Below are 20,000 nucleotides of genomic sequence, written 5' to 3'. Positions count from 1 at the left end.
CTGAAAATAGGATGCACAATACGCTGTGCCCGAGCATGAGATATATTGCAAGCATTGCAACCAAAAGTTCGAAGCTGGTAAGCGAGGAAACTGCAACTTGTCTCCCGATGAGAAACGGATTCCGTTAGGGATTGTTGAAGAACATACGGAGTCCCGCGGAGAGCAATACATACTGCCAGTAAAGGTCGTAAAGGATTCCCTTGTCTCTTGTGTGGTCCCTTATTACCCGGCGCCCAACTATGTTACAATTTTGTTACCCAGACATCCAGATGAGCCCTTTTCACCTGCGGATTTGCCTGGCTCTTAAATCTTTAAATCCCTAGCTCCATAGTCTACCGAAGGTCACACATTGAGAAGGCAGAATACATTGCAAGGGGCGGAGATCAGTGAAGTGGGAAGGTTTCTAACGACAGCGAGTGATCGATGAACAGCTAATACAAGATGGCGAATTTGAGGCATATTCAAAACACGCCAAGTTGTAACGTCGCTGGGCCACAGGGTTGACATGATTTCGTGTGCTGCTGTTGTGGCCCATCCATTTACGACCTTCCTCACACAGGCCCCATCAAAATAAAAATAAAAATACTCACACTAATTCCCCGCCACAGCGGCAAAGCAAAGGTAACTGCGCCGAACGTGCGCGGTCTCATCGATTTTCTAGCGAGATGATGTTTTCATGTTCATGTCGTACGCCGCTGGCTGTTCTTTTTGGCAAATATTCTTTAAATAGATGTCTAATAAAAGCAATGGGTAGTCCCTCATTTTTTTGGTGGGATTGCACGAACCAATGTTTCGAATGCCGCACCTCTCTGTCTCATTCCGATCGCATTCCAAACCATCCCGGTTCGCCAGACACCAGCTGAGGTCCAAGGTTTGCAATGCGATGGTCATGCCCGTGCCGCCTTCGGCGAGAGGAAAACCGTGTTCTCATGTTTCCGTTTGTGAGCCAACGGATGATGTGTATACAGCTGAGCTGTATGGCTGTGTGTTCTGCTAGTCGACTTGACGTCGAGTATGCGAAAATAGATTTGTAAATGTGCGAGTTTACCAACCCCTCGCCGAAGCACACATCTGATCTCAGTACTGAGCACCACTCTACGAAAGGCATCCATCTACAGTGACTCGAATCCGAATTCGTACGGCTAACCCCACGCTAGCAACGCGACGCAAACTCATGCTCATACAGCCGAATTATATGCACATTATGCAATTATGACAATTGATTCGAGTAGAGGAACTATCACTTGTTATGACTGATATCACCTTCTAGGAAAAAGTTAATTAGATACGGCTTGGCGATGATTTTAGGGGGGAATGTCTATTATTTATTATTATGCGCATTAGCCGAAACTAATTAACTTTTTCCTAGAAGGTGATATCAGTCATAACAAGTGATAGTTCCTCTACTCGAATCAACTGCCATAATTGCATAATGTGCATATAATTCGGCTGTTGAGCATGAGTTTGCGTCGCGTTGCTAGCGTGGGGTTAGCCGTACGAATTCGGATTCGAGTCACTGTAGTTGGCTTCAACCAACATGATCCGATCGTCAGCGTGGGTGTCTACAGCGAACGGAATTGGCAAATTGCATCAACTGTCCCTAAGCTCGGTGTTTGTCCTGAGCTACCTTCGTCGTTAAATGGAAAGTATGGGTAGAGTAGTTTGCGTCCAAACAAAAAAAAATACTATTTTACTGTAAATGCTATTTTACAGTTGAAGGAACCAGTTGAATCCTAAAGAAGTTCATTGATAAAAGGCAACAGAATAGGCGGTAGATACGTCGTATCCCCTTTTTCCATGGCAGAAAGCATCACCAAGCCTCTTTTTACCTCCTTGTACCTTTCCCTTCATCCAATATCTTTCGCACCTCAATTCTACATTGACTTCAAACTTCGTCTCCAGTACTTTAATCCTTTACCTGCGCTTTACTCAAGTACCATATCGGATCCAGGCAAAATCGACCCATTAAGTCAATGTCCTACTGTTACAAGGTTAGAAGCAAGGTTTGTTTGTAATAGGTGACTGTCGGAATTCTGCTTGCCCTTTGGCATGAAATAATTCTGTTGTCTCGCTATTTAAAAACAGGGATCGAGATAAAATGCGGTTCAGTAATACGTACTTGCTTTGCCGGATCCCTTTTTCCGCGCCATGGTTTTGCGATATTGATTCGGCGATCTGCTATTAAACCATAATGGCTTCAAAAAACACTACCAACACTTTTAGCTTGAAAACACTTTTTGCCTTGCTGTGACCACCACGCACGCACAATCACTAGATATTTGCACTTCTTCACACTTCAACTCGGCCTTTGGCAGACAGCAAGCCGGTTCACACTTTTACGCAATTGAGCCATTTTCGAACGCTTTTGGCACACTGATCGTATTGCACTTGAATCTAAAACCAATCATCACTGCTTCCATTCACACAGGTTCGCACTTCATTTATTCCAACTGGTGCCTCCCCTAGCAACGTGTCAACGTTCTCGTTCTTTAGAAAAAAGAAGCCTGTTAGAGGTATGGTTGTTGCACTGCTGCCACTCGAGACAATAGAGCTTGCCAATTGATTAACCGCGTCACATTCCCAGAATGTATCCACTAATCGCAGTTTCGATGGTCATCCGGTTCACACTTGTAATCTACCCTGATGAAGCCCTGAATTTGGGCAGAAGCAGCCAACGCTCCGTCCGCCTTTCTGAGAAGAGGAACACGGTAATGCGAAGCGAAGCGAATCCACACAAAGCGCGGTATCGACGCATGATGTAAACCTCGTGCTTATCTGTGGACAGTGCGCCGAGAGCACGGAGTAGCCACAATCAAAGCGAAGCGGAGGGTGAACCGGAGGGACGGGGCTAGACCAGAGCACGACACTTGCATGGCTCGTCCACGTCCGGTACGGGGTGGCCCACGACACACTTCTTACTCACGCTCGACTCATCTCCCTTTTCACACTTGTTTGCTTGACTGGGGATTCGCTTTTGCTCTTGAGCAACGACCAAGAGAACGCGCAACATCTCCAACGGTGGCGACGGTCCACGGCGAGAATTTGCAATTTGATTAGGAGACGGGTGGCTGGGTGACGTCCTCAGAAAACACCATTTGCATAGGTTGTGGACGGCCCGAGGAAACGTGGAGCAGAAAACGGGAGATGCTTCTTTTTCTCTTTCTCGTGCGCGTATCAGTTCTCCAAGCGGATGTTGCGTGGTTCGAGACAGACTGCAGCCCTCCCCTGCGCTCTGCCCCCAGAACGACAAGTGAGCGAGTGGGCGAGCCAGGCGCCGACGTGTGTCCCCTCTTTCTGCCCGCTGATCTGTACAACGGAATGCGAGCAGCAAGTTGTTGATTTTCTACTGGTCCACTCACCCCCTTTCGCCACGGGTTGTAAAATAACAACGAGAAACTAATCGCCCGGAAAACGAACACTCACGCCGCGATACTTTTCCAAAAAACCTTCAAAATCAAGAAGCGTCAGGATGTTTACGAGGAAAAGGCGGAGAGCTAAAAAGCTCCGTGCCGTGCGTCCTCCTCCACCGAGTACGAAAACACTGTGCACACACACAAGCACACGCACGCACACTCGCACGTCGTTTTTTGATCCACCGCCTCGCCTGTCTAGAACGGAGAGTCCAGCCGAATAAACCATCGAAACTGCCCTCAAAAGGACGCTGGAACTTTTTGGGTTGAAGCAAAAAAGTGGAAGCCTTCGAGGGATTGCACACGCAGAATACAGAATACATTAAAACAAGCGCGACGAGGTAATTGCTGGTCTTTGAGCCGTGGATTTCGGGAATTAAACTGAAAGTGAACGGAGTTCCCCGTTGACACAGAACATTTCTCTCTCCTGTTAAGGGCTTAACAGCAGCGCGCGCCATACAAATTCTCTCCTGTTAAACATTAACAGGAGCGAATTCGTGCTTTCCGAACTCGACTCGTATTTTTTCTTGTTAATGTTTAACAGGAGAGAATTTGTATGGCGCGCGCTCCTGTTAAGCCCTTAACAGGAGAGAGAAAATGTGGTTTGTCAACGGGTTCGAGCAGCGCGGCATTTTCGAGCACCTCTTTTCCTCTGACGTGTCGCCGGAATAAAAAAATCATCTCCGGCCCCGGAGACTATTTTCCATTAATCTCTGCTCCTGGTCAGTGTTGGTGATTAAATCCTCGCGCAAAAGGACACCATGAATCTTCTAGGTGAGAGTTTCTTTGTGGAGCAACGGCGTTTCCGCCAGCATCGCTGACCGTGTGGGCTTCTTCACGCCGACCGGCGAACTCCGGAATAAACAAGAGTTTTTGGTTGCTTTCAGAGCTAGGGATCCTGTTGTTGCTGGCCGCGACGAGCTTCGCTGCCACATCAACTCAGCGCACGGTATCAGTTCACCTGACTACTCAGGACCAAGATCGATTCGATAAGGTTTTCAGCGAAGGACTGAAGTCGAACGATCTTCAATCGCTGTACTACACGTCGGCCAACGTTCCGCTTCCGGCGGGGGATGCTGGCACATGTAAGCGACTGCTGACGGTTCACGGCGAGTCGAAACTGAACGTAAGATAAACACCGCATTACTTGCATCGCGAACCTAGCCTAATGTCCATTCTTTCGTCATTCTGATTTGCAGGATTTCGAGAAAAACTTTTACTTGATTGGGGCGCTTAAGAACTTTGGCTGCAAGGAAGATGTGCCAGCAAAGGTTCAGTCTTCAGTGAAGGCCGCCCTTTCGAAGGAAGGGTCCACGGCTCAGGAGCTGTTCTTCAACTATCACTCCGCTAAGCTTGCCGGGGTGCCGATTGACGAGAAAGTGCTCACAACAGTGGGCAAACAGCTGCAGAACGCGCTGAAGAAGGATGATTCGTTGAACTCCCTTGGCCATGCGTTTGCTGTTGCTGCGGAACTCGGCTCTTCCGGCGCGTTCGCTTACGACCGCATCGAGGAAGCATTTGTACAGGCGGACGAAGTTGATGGAAAGATGCTTCAATTCGAAGGTGGACTGAGCATTACGGCACTGATCGTGAATGGAGGTTTTAAACTCGCTTCAAGCCTCAACAAGCCCCTGCCCATCACGGAGGAGCAGGCGGTTAAATTTGCAACCTACTTTCTTTCGCGAGTATCGGTCCAAACCCCCAAAGGGGTGAGTGTCTTGTTAGAAGTGCTGAAGCTGTTGGCATCACAGAAAACGATCGCACCCATCTGCATTCGCTTGGCTGGCAATGGTCACCTACTCCCAGAAAATCCTGTCCTCTCGGTGAAGGTATGCGATTTGCTCGGTAAACCTTTGACCCCGCAACTGGCAGCCCTCTCCACGAACGTTGTGTCACTCCAGACAAAAGAGACAGTGGTAAGCAAGGTTAATCTGGTTCCAAGCAAGGATGACGCGTCGTTCTACTCGTACAACCTGAAATCTGCCGCGCTTCCGCGAGGCAAATACCGGGTGGACATTGAAGCTGCTCCTGTATACCGTCAGCAGTTGAAGATCAATGTGCTCGGAAAGGTGCGGGTCAACTCGTTGGAGATTGGTGTTGGTGATACGGACAGCACCTCTGCAAGCTTGAAGCGCCACACCGTTTCACATCCGGCAAAGCTGGCCACCATACTGAACGCCGATTCTCAGCAGAAAGTAATTATGAAGGCTGTGTTGGTAGATGACACAACTAGTAAACCGATGGCTGTCCACCAAACATTCGTTCTGCTGCGCAACAAGGAATCTCTGCAGGAAATCATATTCGTCGCAGAGATTGACTCCGCGAAGGCGTACAAATTTGAAATGGATGTTGGTGCTCGCGCGTCCGATTTCGGCCACAAAAGTGGAACATACGAGATCATATTGATCGTCGGGGATGCCCTGTTGGCAAACTCATTCCAGTGGCTTGTAGGCGATGTGGAACTCAAATTCACCCCCACGGAGGCAGCTACAAAGGAGAACTTTTCGGCAACACTGAATTCCCGTCAGCCGCTCCCCGAAATCGTTCATCAATTTAGGACACCCGAGAAGCGTCCCGCCCGATTTGTTTCGGATTTATTCACCGGTCTGTGCATTGCACCGCTCTTCATATTGTTTGTTTTGTGGGGAAAACTGGGGGTTAACGTGAAAAACTTCCCATTTTCCCTTAGTGCACTTGGTTTCCACATTGGACTCGGTGCTATATTGACGCTGTTCGGAATCTTCTGGCTGCGGCTAAACATGTTCGATACGATTCGCTATCTGATTCCTTTGGCATTATTCACATTCATTGCCGGAAATCGTATGTTGCGAAAAATTGCACGCGGAAGCAGCGAGAAGTAGATCGTGTTGGTACGCACGGTTTCTACCCTTTCGTCTAAATCTACAAATCCGTCTGCCGGTTACACTAGACACTGGGAATCCCACGCCAACATTGGCAGATAGCCGGGATAAGTTACGAGAGAGAAAAATATCTTAGAGTGGATGTACGATTGTAACAAAGAAACAAGGCTTAAGTTCAGACGTAAGAGCGATAGAAGATGAGGCAGAGCTGAAAAGAATAAAACCATTCCTTTCATTAAGGATACACCTCACTGATCTACTTACAGCATTCAATTGCCAAATCAAATGGGCATTCGAATTCTTTGTTAAGCCACATTCTCAACCATTACTCGGAACGAATAAAAATAAAAATACAATCGAACAGTTTCATACTTTAATCAGCTGAATTTCTTCCTACACTACACCCGCTGCTGCTTAAACCTACTCATCCTTTTGTTCGGAGTTTGCTGTTTGGAATTGTTTGCCTGCTGATCGTGCGTCTGATGCTCGACAATATTTCCTATTATATCCATGACTTGTCCTTTTACAGATACCGGTTTAATCGGTGCTGATACAGTTTTGCTGCTTGGTTGGATAGCATGAAGCGGTTTTTTAAGAATTGACTTTCTTTTAAGCATTGAATTTCTGCCGGTGGACTCATCGATAAACAAACGAAAGATATCGGCCGGAGACACGATCTCGGCACCGACGCTTGAGGTGATTGTCGCTGGAACTTCAGAAGAATGCATAATCGGTATGAACAGTGTGTTGTCAGTGCTGCAGAATGCGTTCTCCCTCATTCTAGTTTCATTGTTGCAGCTTTCGATCAATTTTACTTCATCATGTTCGGCAAAGTGGATCTTTTTCACGCTTGAATTGGTAACATTTTCTTGTTTTTCACCGGTTTCCTCCACAGCATCATCAGGATCTGATTTTAAGAAATCTATCGCCTCTTCAAGCTCTTCATGCATTTGATACAGATCCACTTTTTCAACTATAGAGATGGTATTGAGGTATAATTGTTGCCGAACGTCTCGTAGCTTTGCTTCAAAGACGCCCAATTTCTCTTTGATGTTCATGGTCTTTGTCTCGTTTAATAGTTTAGCGAATTCCGGGGTTAAGTTTTCATCTACAAATTCATCGTCCCTTTCGCTATCGCTATCGCAGCTACTTCCCTCGTGGCCTGTTGTAACTAATCCATTTTCGGATGCATCACAGTCGTTCTCACCGCAGGTGACGGATTCCGATGTGGGCGAGGATTTGCTCTGAATCTTTTCCGAAGCACCACGATGTGCGATCCTTTGTTTCTGTTCTATTGGACTACCAGCACGCATAAGGTTGGCTATCTGTTCATTGGTGTTTTCATCAATGCAGCTTTCCAGTTGCTCTAACTCATTGCCGAGTTCCTCAAGCAGTTCTAATTCTTCGAGATGCTCTAACAATTCTTTGTCTTGCTTCTGCTTTGCCGTGGTAACCGCGTTCTTACGTTCTACAGCCTCCCGTTGCTTATGCTGCCGCATTCGTTTAGCGTGCTCTTCGCGCCAGCGCTTCTCCTTAGCCTCATCGTAGACTTCCAGTATCTCTTGGCCTTCTTCGGCGAATGCGTTGCTAAGAAATGGTGCTTCCAGTTTATCGCTGTACAGCGTTCGTTCACGTTCGTACTTCGCCAGCATCTCATCTGCCATGCGGATTCTGCGATCTGCAATCGTGAATGCTTGATCGGCCGAACATTCAGAAAAGTATCCATCCCCATGGCTGATCAACAGCTCTCCGGTATGATAGAGCTGTCCCGGCAGCAGTGCTTTAGAGCCCATTGGAATAAGAATGTCGCTGCGAGGCGACTTTCGATACATGTTGATGTTCTCTTTGAGCTCCTCGTGTTCCTTGCGGTACACAGTCCAGCGTGCAGCTTCCGTCTCATTGTTTCGTAGAGCCTTATTCGTAGGACAAGATTATCAGTAGAAATCATTCCTGTGCTAGCTGAAAAACGATACTTACATCGGAATATGCTTGGTCGTAGAGCATCTTCTGGCTCGTCAAAGTTGTGGTTGATTTTGCAAAATCCATCGTGCACGTCGATGGAACGTAAACATCATATTGTAAACACTTTTCTGACACAACAACCCCCCACGAACACTCATCAGGCTACTGCCCTCGACATAACGCCGTTATTCAGCCATTGTTGCCGTTAAACATTAACTGGCCAAATTTAAAGCACACTTCCTAACGGTTAGCAATTTTTCCGTACATAAATTCTGGAATAATGGAATAATGCTGAACGTACGAAAGTACCGCAATGCTGCTGAGAGCGAACAAGGAAGATAGAGCGGAAAAAACGTGCCGCTTCGAGATAGAAAAGTGCGTTGCATTACCTCTCTTCCTTCCAGCATCACTCAAGTTTCGTTCGCATTGCCTAATAAAAGATTATTACCGCCACTAATGTCCGGATAGTTTCTGCATTGATTTACAGGACAATGAGCAAAAATCGTAGGCTGCCCCACTAATCCATGGAATAATTCCACTAAAACAAATGTTCCTTAACTATACGCTAGGAACAAGCAAGCATGCAGTCATGCGCTAACCGAGATGGTTTAGTTAGTGCTAGACAAATCGCGATGGATATGATGTTTCGGATAGAACTCGAGAACAACACTTTAAGATATTTTTTTTTCAATTTGTTAAGTTTGCAATAGAGTTTACTTGTATTTTAGCCTGTTCATCGAACATGTCAACTACACGATTATTCCAGCAAAAGCGAGATAGCTATATTTATTTCCGGATTTGCTGCTCTGATTCTCAACTTTCGATCGATTTCTATTTGTTTCTGTGGAATCGGAGAAAATATAACTTCGCAGCAACCAACCTTTGAGGTTGGCCTTGATATTTTTATTCGTTAGGAGCGTAACTATACGCTTCAGGTGTTCATTCATGATTGCAGTAGAATGTAATTCGATATCGACACATTTCTTTTGAAATTAGCTTAGCCTTCTCAACGATGAGCCAACTTACGAACAAAACTTTTTTTCTCCAACTACTTGCTTTTGCTTGCATAAAATATTATTTGAATAACGAAAGAAAACCACCATTCCATAAGACAAATCCTAAACAGAATCATTAATAAATACATGTCAACTATCACAAATTTCCACACTTCCTGTCTCCTTCCATCACAAGAAAACTCATATAAAGCTGTAAAGGTTTACACTTTTCCTGGCTCTTGCACAGAGCGATACTTTGATTTCTCTTCTCCACCAAACAGCAGGCTGCAATTAGACTATTTTGTCCCTCTTCCTTCTTTTGTTGATCACAGTGTGCTCAGTTGCAGAAGTTTTTAAATTTGCGCTCAAGCCATTATTCTATAGTCGATGCAATAACCCATCGTCACAATGGAATTTAAATATCAGAAAAGTAGGCTGTTTCTAGCGGAGCGTCGTCAACGCCGTTGGAAGCATGCGGAATTATCCCAAAGCATGTAATTATATAGAAGCTACAGATAAGATATCGTAAATTTTATAAGACAATTCATTCCACTTTGGGTTTGTGATACAGCAATCCAGACATTTTGCCACCTGCTTCCTTCAGCATTAAAGAATTTCTCACCAGGTGCGCACTCAGTTTTCAGGAATTGTTGGTAATGCTTGTTGAATTATGGTTGCCGTTGGCGTCACTTTGCCGCTTGTAACACCAGTATTGTTGAAATCAATCTCAGGCACAGGCTCACGCCAGTAGTTGAAGCTGGTGTATTCGTTGTCTTCCTCTTCAATGTGCTTAATCGGTGGATACAGCTGGTCGACAATGTAGGCCATATTGGCGTAACTATACACAAATTGTGAAAGAAATTAATACAAATGAATAAAATAATGAGCCCAATATATAGACCAGTGCTACTGTTGCCAAGAAGAGTTAATAGGCGTTTCCGTTAGATAGTATTTACTCCATCTGTTACTACGAAAGTATGCATAAAAAACACGCAACCCTTGTAAGCACAAGCAGTCAGATGGCTTAGTGGAGCAGTACATTTCCGAACAAATTTAAGAACTTTTTATCAAGTTATTATAGTCGATGTAAATATCAGAAAACGGTATTCATAGAATAAGTAAACAGTAAACAGATAAACTTTTTCCCAAGCGCAGTTAGAATGATGTGTTACAGAGTGCATCGTACTCTGGCGTGAATGAGTCATATTAGCAATATTTGTACATTGGAAGGATGATGAATAGCTGTTTGATGCGATTGGCGTAAATGCTTACCACGGAGCGGCTATTAAAATGCATAAGAATCTGTTTCAGCCTTGTTGAATGGCAATTTGGGGAGCACGCAAAGGATTCCGTTCGTTTCCACGTGCTGTTTTTGTCAGTTTCAAAACATTCAGTTTGTTTTTGGCCTGATGGCATACGATTGTTACTAGAAGACTAGACGTGTGTATGGCCAATGATGCTTCACGACGAAAAGAGCATTGGGGCGTACACTTTGGTCCTCCATACATACGGACACCCATCATACGCTTTGACACATTCAATGATGAATGATGCAGCGGTTATTGCACAGTTTGTACAATAAGACGCTGAAATTACGATCAAATCAAATATCGACCGTCATGATAACATTATGCGACTCTGTATAGTCTTAAAAAAGCCTGATGATCTTCTTTGAAATCATTTAGAAGGATTGATACTCAGCGAAGCTGGAATTGGATGAGCGCTTCATTGGATGCTTCCGCTGTGGAGGATCGTGATTCTGATGACCCTGATCCTCGGTACGCGATTCGAAATTGAACATTAACTGTTCCTCGAAATCATCCTCGTCCTCGTCGTAGTCTGAGTAGTCAGACTCCGGGGACGGTAGTTCGATTGGCGGAAAGTAGTCATTCACAACCAACGATTGGCCAGTATATCTGCCATAAATGTAAATGTAGCAATCGTAGTGCGTTCAGGTCGGAGGTCGAAGAAATAAAAATAGACAAACAAAAGAAAGGTTATATAAATACCCACAATTGAATAAAAACTATAATAAATAATTTATATGTTCATCGTGTACTATTGTCAAGTGACTGTGAGTATTAATCCTGTGTTTGTATGCATGAATATGAACATTGCATTGTATTTGGTTATTGCTCCCTGAACTCTGCCAAAACACAGTGATCAACAATTGGTTTTATATCACCAGTTTGAATGCATGTGTTATCGCATAAAATTAAAAATGACAATGTCCTTGATACGTCCAGTTTGTAATAAAAGATAAATTCCATGATATACTTTTAATCCGTGTTCCCACTGTAAATTTTTGTTGCATATTTTGCTACCACAACCGCAGCTTCGCAATTTTTGCAAGCCAATTCTATTTGAAAAATATATACAACGGTTTTTTTTAACATTCCAATCATACCGCGTAACATAAGTATAAGAATTTATGAATGCAGAAATTTAGTAAAAAACATTGAGCTGCTTTTGTGTATTGCTTGACCATTCTTTGTATAACCAAATGTTTAGAAATGAATGAATCGAGCGTAATCATAGTGAATACGATGCAATGAAAATTACTTACGTTGATTGGAATGTTTGCGTTAGTTCGTGTTTTAGTTCTCCTTTTGGATTGATAGTGAATATTCTGGATGTCGGTATACCAACGGCTCTGTATGCCCATACATCCTAGAATAGAGAACAGAACACATTGTCCATTTATAATCATAGAAAACCTTTTTACAAAAATCCTTTACTTACATTGATCCTATTACCATAGCCAGCATAGAAAGGATTTTTTTCCGGAAATAGTTCACGGATATCATTCAAACATGCAATCTTAAACTGTTCCGGTTTCTTTTCGATAACTTCACGATGGAATGCGGACATCAGCGAGGTTGGATTAAGAAGCAACGGACCGTCTGGTAATTTAACATCTCCTTGTCGAATAGATTGCAAATATCCACGCGTAGTTTTCGCCTGGCCAATGGCACGTGCCGATAAATACAGCATTTTGTACCCATTTTCCTCAATTTTAGAGAATAACTGGGCTACACCGATCTGGTCCCACGATTTACCAACCATTGGCAGGATATGACCGAGAACGTCCGATCTAGAAAATTACCAATAGATTGGTTTAAGCATATTAAACGATACTTCAGGAAATCAAATTTATTTATCACTTACCTTGTTATGGTGCCGTCAATATCGGAGATGACCACCTTATCGTTGTGTTTCCATTTAAAGAGGTAGCATTTACACCGAGTAGTTCCCTGATACGCAGTTGTTACACTAAATACAATCTCATTCATGCCATCCAACAGGTTGAGTGCTTTAATGCGGTCCGTAGACAAGCGAAGCGTTTTTCGATACTTTTCGCCACCGAAATACAGTACTTTGCTGTCCCCAATGTTTTCTTCAAGATTTGTTGTTCCGGGAGTGATAGGCACCGGATGTGATTTATCCATGACCAACTCAGAATCATCGGACGAAAGCGATCCATTGTAACCCTCCTCTGTTTTTGCTTTCAAGCCAGAAGATATGGCGGAATCTTTAGTTATTTTACTGATTATCGATGGTATCATGGTGCTCTGTTCATCTTCGTGACTATCATCGAGCGAATTGGAGCGAGACGTTTGCGTTCCGACAGCCATCGACGACTTTAAATCCATTTCCGCCGTGGTGGGAGTTGTAGGAACTGAGGGCTGCTTTTGGGAATCGCTAACTGCAGACGGTTTGGACTCGTTAGACCGTCGCCAATACCACCATCGGCCACCCGCAGCATTTTGCGGTGTAGGTTGCTGGACTTCGATCGCCGTCTGACTCTTTTCGGCATTGTTATGCTCAGCATCTGATAAAATGCCTGATGGTTCCATCTTCTTACTTCCAAGCACCTGATCAGGGAGCGTCTTTTGGAATGCCAATAATGTCATGACTCGTGGACAAGCTTCCGCAAAGCTATAATACTTGCCATCCACACGAACTACCAATTCGGGAGCAGCAAAAACACTTGGATCTGCGAGAACATTGCTGTATTGCAGACGATGGCGCTCAAACTGTTCATCGGATGGACCACCGGTGGCACTGTCCAATCCACCGCACATCGATAGGGCAATAGTTTCAGTGGAGTGGCGACCTCTTCCGGCGAAGCTCTCTTCCTCTGATGCTTGATTTTGTCTAGATCGATTGGTATGCTCATCGAAATCCGAATCAATACCCTTGCTTCCTCCCGAACCTTCTTCCATCGAGGTTGGACTGTGCGGTATTGATGTTCCATTGCCACTCTCGCGATCTTCATCGTCTCCGCTTCCACCAGAGCGGTTCTGCTGTTGCTGTTGCTGCTGCTGCTTTAGCATAGAGAGAGGCGGAAAATATAGCTGTGCTACTTCTGGCTCGCGCAGTTTGTCCAGATCCGATAGATAAAGACCGTCCGGTACGCTCTGACGCTTTTTCTTGTTGTTGTATTTCATAAAGCTCATTAGCCCATTCAGCATGGAGTTGTGCTGGGCTTGTTTGCTCGAGACAATAGTTCCTTCAAGATCACCAGCTTTTGCATCGGGTTTCGTCGGCAGTTCACCCCATTTCCATGAATCATACAACAACCGTTCATCTTCCGTTTCCGTTTTCACCCGTTGTGACATTTCAAACTCGGTATCGCTTTGAATTGGTGTTGATGGACGCGATTGTTGCGGGCTCACGCCCGTACCAATGTCCGTGTCGCTGAAAAAGTGAATGTCCAACTCTGTGTGATGCGGAGCTGCCAATACTGTAGCACACGGATCGGGAGTTTCTCGCCCTTCCCTTATAGGGATGGACGACACGTTCGTTTCCTCGTCCTTCGAAGACTGAACAGTGCCGTTGTTCACGTCTTGTGTAGAACCATTGCTCGTTGACGATACGGTTACCTGTGAGACGGTGGTAGTCTGACTGTCGGTCTCCGTAACATCGTTTTGATCGGAGTGATTCGAACCTCCTCCAGAACTACTCCCAATAGATCCTTTCCTTTGAGCATTTTTCTTTTTCAAAATCGATTTCTTCCTGCGTTTTTTCTTCGACTTTGAATCCACCACGCCTTCGGCCGTAGCCGAAGTGTTTATAGTAGAAGCGACTTCTACTGCGCCCCCCGTAGTGACAGACGGTTGAGCATCGATAGGTTTAAATTGTTTTTCATCTAGCTGATTATCCTGGTTGTCGCCACCGCCATTGTCGTTATTAGATGCAGGCAGCAGTGTACTGTTTCGCCAGTCAGCTGAACTAGCCTCATCATCTAAACCTTCCATGTGAAAGATCTGCTCCTGTTCTGCTTCCGCAGCGGCCTCCCACTCCTGCCGTAGCTTCTGCATGGTATACTCTCTTTTTGTTAAAGATAGATCCGGTCGATTAGTTACGTTATCTGTATGTCTGCGAGTGCGATACTCGGATCTTTGGTTTTCAAATTTGGCCCTTTCTTGATCGGTGTTTTCATTCGAGAGATCAACTGAATTACGCCTAGGTCGGAGCATCGGTTCTTCCGTATCTGCCAGAGCAGCCACGTTCGACTCGGTAGTTACTGCTGCTGCTGTTGCTGTTGCTGCTGTTCCAAGCATCATGACCATACCCTCACCAGGTTCAACGGGTCCTACAGAGCCACTTGAATCATTCATACCCGCTGCTCCTTTGAACATTGGTCCTCCACTACAGTTTCCATCGCCATCGTAGTTGGTCAGGTACGAATGGCTTGGTATGGGCGAGGTCGCCATGTGCGCGGGCACTTCGCTATCATCTTCGTCACATTCTTCCACGAAGAATGCTTCGCCAGAGTCACCTAGCTTCATCTGCAGTTCTACTGGTTCGCCATTCAGTTCGATGTCCACCACTTTCTCGCGGCTCCGCAACACTCCCAACTTACCAAACCGCACGTGGAACGGAGAACTCTGGTACGAACCATCAGGCTGTTCTACCACCACCACGTCTATTGCACCAGTCAACGTGGCACCATTGATCTCACTGTAGAACTCCTTAAAGTTACTCAGCAAACTAACTATACTATTCATTGTGAGCCGTCAGTGGATAGCACGAAAGCAAATGTAGTTGTATGATTAACACAAGCAGCTCGCTGCGAACAGTGTTTCTCCTTCGAAATCTGGAAGGAAAGGAAAGAAAATATCAATCCGTTTGTAGAGAAGTCAGCGTAGATAAGATAAAAGCAGCCACTATAACAAATTTGAAGTCTCCGATTGTCGCTTATCCGATAATCAACCTATAAACTAGATTCGGAAAGGCTTTGCGTCTCAAATTAAATCGAATGATAAAACACACGTCGCAGAAAGCGCATTAAACATAAAATACATAAAATATGTCGGTAAATGTTATTTAAACATAAAATGAATAGGAAAATGTGCCGTAGCTGCTTATGACGGCGAGGTGGTTCGCGATCGCGATATTTTGTGATGTGTGGTATTTTCAACAATATTTTGTTTAATCAACAGGACCACAGTCATAGCGAATGGAGAGCAAAAGCAGCATTCGCTCACGCGATTAGTGATTCCAACGTAGCGTATGCGCCATGCCACAAAGCGGCTATGGACAATCTGCTTACGCTTATTGATTCACTCTACAGGAACAACAAAATTGACCTTTGGACTGCAAATATGCGAGTCATCAGCTGTTATCACTTGGCGCAGTAACACATGTTGCAGGTGATCCGACTACATTCGATATGAGGGCGAACACACGCTGTGGTACGAGTTAGCATAACAATTCTATAGCGGCTATCTTGTGGGCAACATTACGCTACTTACTCGTCAACTTCTAATTCTACTCAAAAACGAGATTCAAATGAACGAAAGTCCTAGGAAAAATTGGGGAAGACAAAAACAAACGAAAAAATGGACAAACATCGACCTGTGCCAAAAGACAAAAATAGTTTTCTCTTTCGTGTCTCATCATGTGTCAGTGGTCAAGTTAAAATCTCCTACCTAGATATGATAAATTCATCACAAAGATATCTGTACGGCTACCCGTACGAAAGGAGATTTTCTTTTTATTCAAAATGGTGATTTTTTTTATTTTTAAACATTCACCTTCAACTTGAAACGCGCGTGGCTACCAGACCAGGAAACAAATAATTGATGTATCGACCACACGTGCTTCATTCAAGTTGGCGACATTATCGCTGACCATCCCACACTCACTTCTACACTTTAATGAAGTTTGAAAGGGAATTATTCACGTTGCTGATATTAAACATTTTTTTCAGTATTTTGCACTGCACTTACTATCGTCATCCATACACGGTTCGAGCGTAGCTAATCGTTTTATCAATCCTTGTCACCACTCAACACAGCTACCTTGTATCGCAAGAAATATGCGTCTGAAGCGGCTTGCTTTGTTATGGTATCGTGATCTACCCGAAAGGGGGCATGGACCACTAGACGAAACAGTTCTATGCCGGATCGTAGTTTGTTTGCAACAAGAAGGTCAGTCTGCTCGTACCGGCTCAACGGCAGCCTGTTTCTACGTTGTCTGATGAACTATGTAACTTGAGGCGTATTGGTGAGCGTCATACGACGGCGAGTTTGAAAACGAAAACAACCTAGCCAAACACCAGCATGTGGTCAAAGCGTCTAGAGTGGACTATTGAGGTAGGGGTATGTACTATCGAGGAAGTATATAACCGTGGCGAGTACCACCTAGTTCTTACTGTTGTGGCTGGCTATGCTACAAACTTCCGATCACCTATACTACTGGCCAAGACTGCGGCGTAATTTTTGCGTAATTTCACGCGACGATTAGAGCCATCTGCCCCACGTTTAAATAAAAAAAAGGGACAGTGCCAAGACAAATAGCAAATGTATGAATTGAGATAGGGACTCGTTTGGAGCTTGAACGTTCTCCGGAATGTTTCGCACATCGATTTATGCGCAAACCCGTGAGTAGACACGCAGAAAGGAAATGGGCACATGCGAAGAAACGCGGCCCGACGATACCACTTTTGTGAAGGTGGATTATTTGAAGCGTTTGGAATTGTACAAATGTTGAAGAAGCTTGTAGCTTGGGTAAAGTAAACATATTTGAATCTTGAAATAACGTATGCAAATTGTGGTCAGTGTTAAGAAGCGTAGCCCCAACAACTTTCCCTGACTTAGGGGCTCGATCAATTGCGAGTAAACAACGCACGGCCGCAGGGACTAGAGCGTCGATCGGTTGCGACAGAAGCACGAGCAATGTACGGATCAAGGCCAAACGTGTTTGTGTGGGTCGGTAGGAAAACAACAAAGCACCACAGCACGTTGAGACGTTGCAAGAGCTTAGAAGCATGTAAACTACCTAGGGGGAAAGGGTCCTGCGGCTGTGTTGAAGGCAGGTGCCACCATTAATCTGCATAACGAGATAGATGTTATTCAACGACTTTGCCGGGTCATGCGTCTTATTCAGAAAAAGCTAGGAGTTATTCTATAATTCGCCTAACAGGAAGTGATGAAATACGCAATACGAGGGTGTGTCCTCTTGGCACTTGATGTTATTGTTAGCTTGCGACGTACATTTTTACTCGATCGTTTCTCTAATATTTGCAGAGAATAGGAAGCAAATCATTTGCGTAATTTTTGAAATTGTTTTCTAACCATCGGTGTCGATGTTGATGCCCATTACTGTTTCTTTATCTTATGGTTATGACGTCAAAGGACAGTTAAGGTATTATGTTGGTGGCTGATAAGGCGACCGGGACGTGCGCAAGTTAGATGAGAGCACATCTAAAACCGGTACGAACGGTCGTTTTGTACGAAAAGATCGTAAATGAGGGATCAATTGTAATGGAACAGCAGCATAAGAGCGTGTCCGTGCCCTCCATCTCAGCTATAAACCAGCGACAGTGAAGGTTGTTGCGCATGAATTCATTAGAAATCGCACAGAAACCATTATCCAAGGACAATAAATGCCCATGATACAAATAAATAAGAGCAGGAAGTCCCCTCTTATTAGCGTCTACCGCTATTTCCGAACAAAGTCTTTTTTTTCAGTTTTTGTCGTGTTTCCGTTTAGCCGGCCTGACCGGATTCTAATTATTGCCCTCTAATTATCTGTACAAAGTTTGCTTTTGGGGCCACTTTGTTCTCAGGATTGGGACATACCCCAAGAGGCGGGTTATGCGGAAGCCTTGCAGTGTTTAAGGCATAGATGGTGAATCAGGGTTTTAGCTTCTTGCACGTGCACTACATGGCATGCTCGGCCAGTGGCCTGACAAATCGTACGATGGCGTGATGCCGCAGCACCAACCCCCACCAGTTTCTGCTGGAGCGGCGTTTTCTTGGACGCACACATAACAACCTGCGACAGCTGGCTACAGAACGGGTTTCGGTCAGGAGATCCTTTGTTTTCGTACCATCCGACTAACCATCCGACCAACCATCGGACCGACCAACCGACCAAATCTTCTTGCGGACTTTGCGATGCTTGGATGATCAACATCCCATGAAAAAAGGATCCTTGCCGTCAGAGTCTCGCACCAGAGTACGCATGCTTTGCTGAGTTTTTCTCTTTTCCCTTTCCTCTTTTTCACCTGTTTTGGGTCGCGAACTTACCAGAATCTGGGGTCGATTCTTCTAGAACCACGACGAGAGTTTTTATACAGCCAGACCACACACTGTCCGAATCTAACGCGCTCGCTCTGAAGCAGTTCTCGCCGATGATGACTAACCAACTTTTCTCTTCTACCCCGAGTTTTCCACTACAGCTGATGCACTTAAAAAATCTAGACCTTTTTCCCTTGAGCTGCAATCTGACAGAGTACCTTACGGTACCACACAGCAGAACACCACAGTACAGCGCGCAACCTGCCCGTACCCTGTTGACATAGAACATTTCTCGCTCCTGTTAAGGGCTTAACAGGAGCGCGCCACATACAAATTCTCTCCTGTTCTCTCCATTAACACGAAAGAAAACGAGTCGAGTTTGGAAAGCACGAATTCGCTCCTGTTAATGTTTAACAGGAGGTAATTTGTATGGCGCGCGCTCCTGTTAAGCCCTTAACAGGAGCGAGAAATGTTCTGTGTCAACGGGGCAGAAAGGCATAATACGTGAGATAAGCCCAAAATAAAACAAAAAACTCTTATCGCGACGTAATTTTGGGTGCTTTTGGTTTCGTGTGGAATAAATTGTTGGACCTATTGGGAGACACTGAGCTGCCGAGATGGTAAGAAATAATAAACCGTTCAGCGGTCTCTGGGATGCGACTGACTGCATTGATGGTGTTTTGTAGAGCTACCCAGACGAAGAGGAGCAGGTCGGATCTTTTCCCAAAGATTTCGGTTACGGAGACTTCGATCACGAATCCGATAGTAACAGGGCCGATGACAAACCACGCATCCTGCTGATGGGATTGCGCAGATCGGGGAAAAGTTCCATCCAGAAAGTGGTTTTTCACAAAATGTCCCCCAACGAGACACTTTTCCTCGAATCGACCAACAAAATTGTGAAGGACGACATCAACAACAATAGCTTTGTGCAGTTTCAAATTTGGGATTTCCCTGGACAGATTGATTTCTTTGACCCTACCTTCGACTCGGACATGATTTTCGGTGGATGTGGAGCCCTGGTTTTCGTCATCGATGCCCAGGATGATTACAACGAGGCGCTCACGAAACTCAACCAAACCGTGACCAAGGCGTACAAAGTTAACCCACGCATCAAGTTTGAGGTATTCATCCACAAAGTGGACGGGGTCAGTGACGATTTTAAAATGGAATCACAGCGGGACATCCACACGAAGGCCACCGATGACCTTCTGGACGCCGGGCTGGAGGGAGTCCATC

General features: G+C 45.0%; 5 protein-coding genes across 10 annotated transcripts in view; 2 read left to right on the top strand and 3 right to left on the bottom strand.

The window, feature by feature from the left end:
* The window catches only part of LOC126574276 (uncharacterized), a 24,643-nt gene extending 21,118 nt beyond the window's left edge, over positions 1-3,525 (bottom strand). Inside the window, exons 1-2 of one of the 5 annotated variants that reach the window (XM_050234365.1) lie at positions 3,424-3,525; positions 2,120-2,487 (exon numbers count right to left, since the gene is read on the bottom strand). In XM_050234365.1, coding sequence (XP_050090322.1) covers positions 2,120-2,150 — 31 coding nt within the window. In that variant the 5' untranslated portion in view covers positions 2,151-2,487; positions 3,424-3,525. Of the gene's footprint in view, positions 1-2,119 lie in introns of all 5 variants that reach the window. The other 4 variants (XM_050234362.1, XM_050234364.1, XM_050234366.1 and 1 more) reach the window with 4 other exon arrangements.
* A 527-nt stretch (positions 3,526-4,052) lies between these two features.
* LOC126579236 (dolichyl-diphosphooligosaccharide--protein glycosyltransferase subunit 2) lies at positions 4,053-6,515 on the top strand. The gene is made up of 3 exons (XM_050242641.1): positions 4,053-4,184; positions 4,298-4,536; positions 4,610-6,515. The coding sequence occupies exons 1-3, from the start codon at positions 4,172-4,174 to the stop codon at positions 6,269-6,271; spliced, it is 1,914 nt and encodes a 637-aa protein (XP_050098598.1). The 5' UTR covers positions 4,053-4,171; the 3' UTR covers positions 6,272-6,515.
* Positions 6,516-6,630: 115 nt separating this feature from the next.
* On the bottom strand, positions 6,631-8,325 carry LOC126579237 (unconventional prefoldin RPB5 interactor-like protein). Its single transcript, XM_050242642.1, has 2 exons — positions 8,249-8,325; positions 6,631-8,184 (listed from the first exon to the last, which is right to left on the bottom strand). Exons 1-2 carry the CDS (start codon positions 8,315-8,317, stop codon positions 6,670-6,672), a joined length of 1,584 nt encoding a protein of 527 aa, XP_050098599.1. The 5' UTR covers positions 8,318-8,325; the 3' UTR covers positions 6,631-6,669.
* A 773-nt stretch (positions 8,326-9,098) lies between these two features.
* On the bottom strand, positions 9,099-18,949 carry LOC126574200 (phosphatidate phosphatase LPIN3). 2 transcript variants are annotated; one of them, XM_050234251.1, is made up of 6 exons: positions 18,771-18,949; positions 12,397-15,331; positions 11,971-12,322; positions 11,795-11,898; positions 10,501-11,144; positions 9,925-10,066 (listed from the first exon to the last, which is right to left on the bottom strand). In XM_050234251.1, the coding sequence occupies exons 2-5, from the start codon at positions 15,240-15,242 to the stop codon at positions 10,910-10,912; spliced, it is 3,537 nt and encodes a 1,178-aa protein (XP_050090208.1). In that variant the 5' UTR covers positions 15,243-15,331; positions 18,771-18,949; the 3' UTR covers positions 9,925-10,066; positions 10,501-10,909. The 2 variants fall into 2 exon arrangements, with proteins under 2 accessions (XP_050090209.1, XP_050090208.1); XM_050234252.1 differs by lacking the exon at positions 10,501-11,144 and having other exon boundaries at positions 9,099-10,066.
* Positions 18,950-19,244: 295 nt separating this feature from the next.
* The window catches only part of LOC126578510 (ras-related GTP-binding protein C), a 1,716-nt gene continuing 960 nt past the window's right edge, over positions 19,245-20,000 (top strand). The window contains exons 1-2 of the mRNA XM_050241139.1: positions 19,245-19,381; positions 19,448-20,000. The exon at positions 19,448-20,000 is cut by the window's right edge and continues 262 nt beyond it. Coding sequence (XP_050097096.1) covers positions 19,379-19,381; positions 19,448-20,000 — 556 coding nt within the window. The 5' untranslated portion in view covers positions 19,245-19,378. The remainder of the gene's footprint in view (positions 19,382-19,447) is intronic.

This window comes from Anopheles aquasalis, chromosome 3, assembly GCF_943734665.1.
Source record: "Anopheles aquasalis chromosome 3, idAnoAquaMG_Q_19, whole genome shotgun sequence".
Lineage (NCBI taxonomy): Eukaryota > Metazoa > Arthropoda > Insecta > Diptera > Culicidae > Anopheles > Anopheles aquasalis.
This window is presented reverse-complemented; position numbering and strand designations above follow the sequence as displayed.

Excerpts from the sequence above, each read along its gene's own strand:
- LOC126579236 (XM_050242641.1), top strand. Across the intron at positions 4,537-4,609 it reads ACGGCGAGTCGAAACTGAAC|GATTTCGAGAAAAACTTTTA; the intron begins GTAAGATAAACA and ends TCTGATTTGCAG.
- LOC126579237 (XM_050242642.1), bottom strand. The coding sequence starts at position 8,317 with ATGGATTTTGCAAAATCAACCACAACTTTGACGAGCCAGAAGATGCTC. Across the intron at positions 8,185-8,248 it reads ACGACCAAGCATATTCCGAT|GCTCTACGAAACAATGAGAC; the intron begins GTAAGTATCGTT and ends CCTACGAATAAG.
- LOC126574200 (XM_050234251.1), bottom strand. The coding sequence starts at position 15,242 with ATGAATAGTATAGTTAGTTTGCTGAGTAACTTTAAGGAGTTCTACAGT. Across the intron at positions 12,323-12,396 it reads ATTGACGGCACCATAACAAG|ATCGGACGTTCTCGGTCATA; the intron begins GTAAGTGATAAA and ends GTAATTTTCTAG. Across the intron at positions 11,899-11,970 it reads GCTATGGTAATAGGATCAAT|GATGTATGGGCATACAGAGC; the intron begins GTAAGTAAAGGA and ends TCTCTATTCTAG.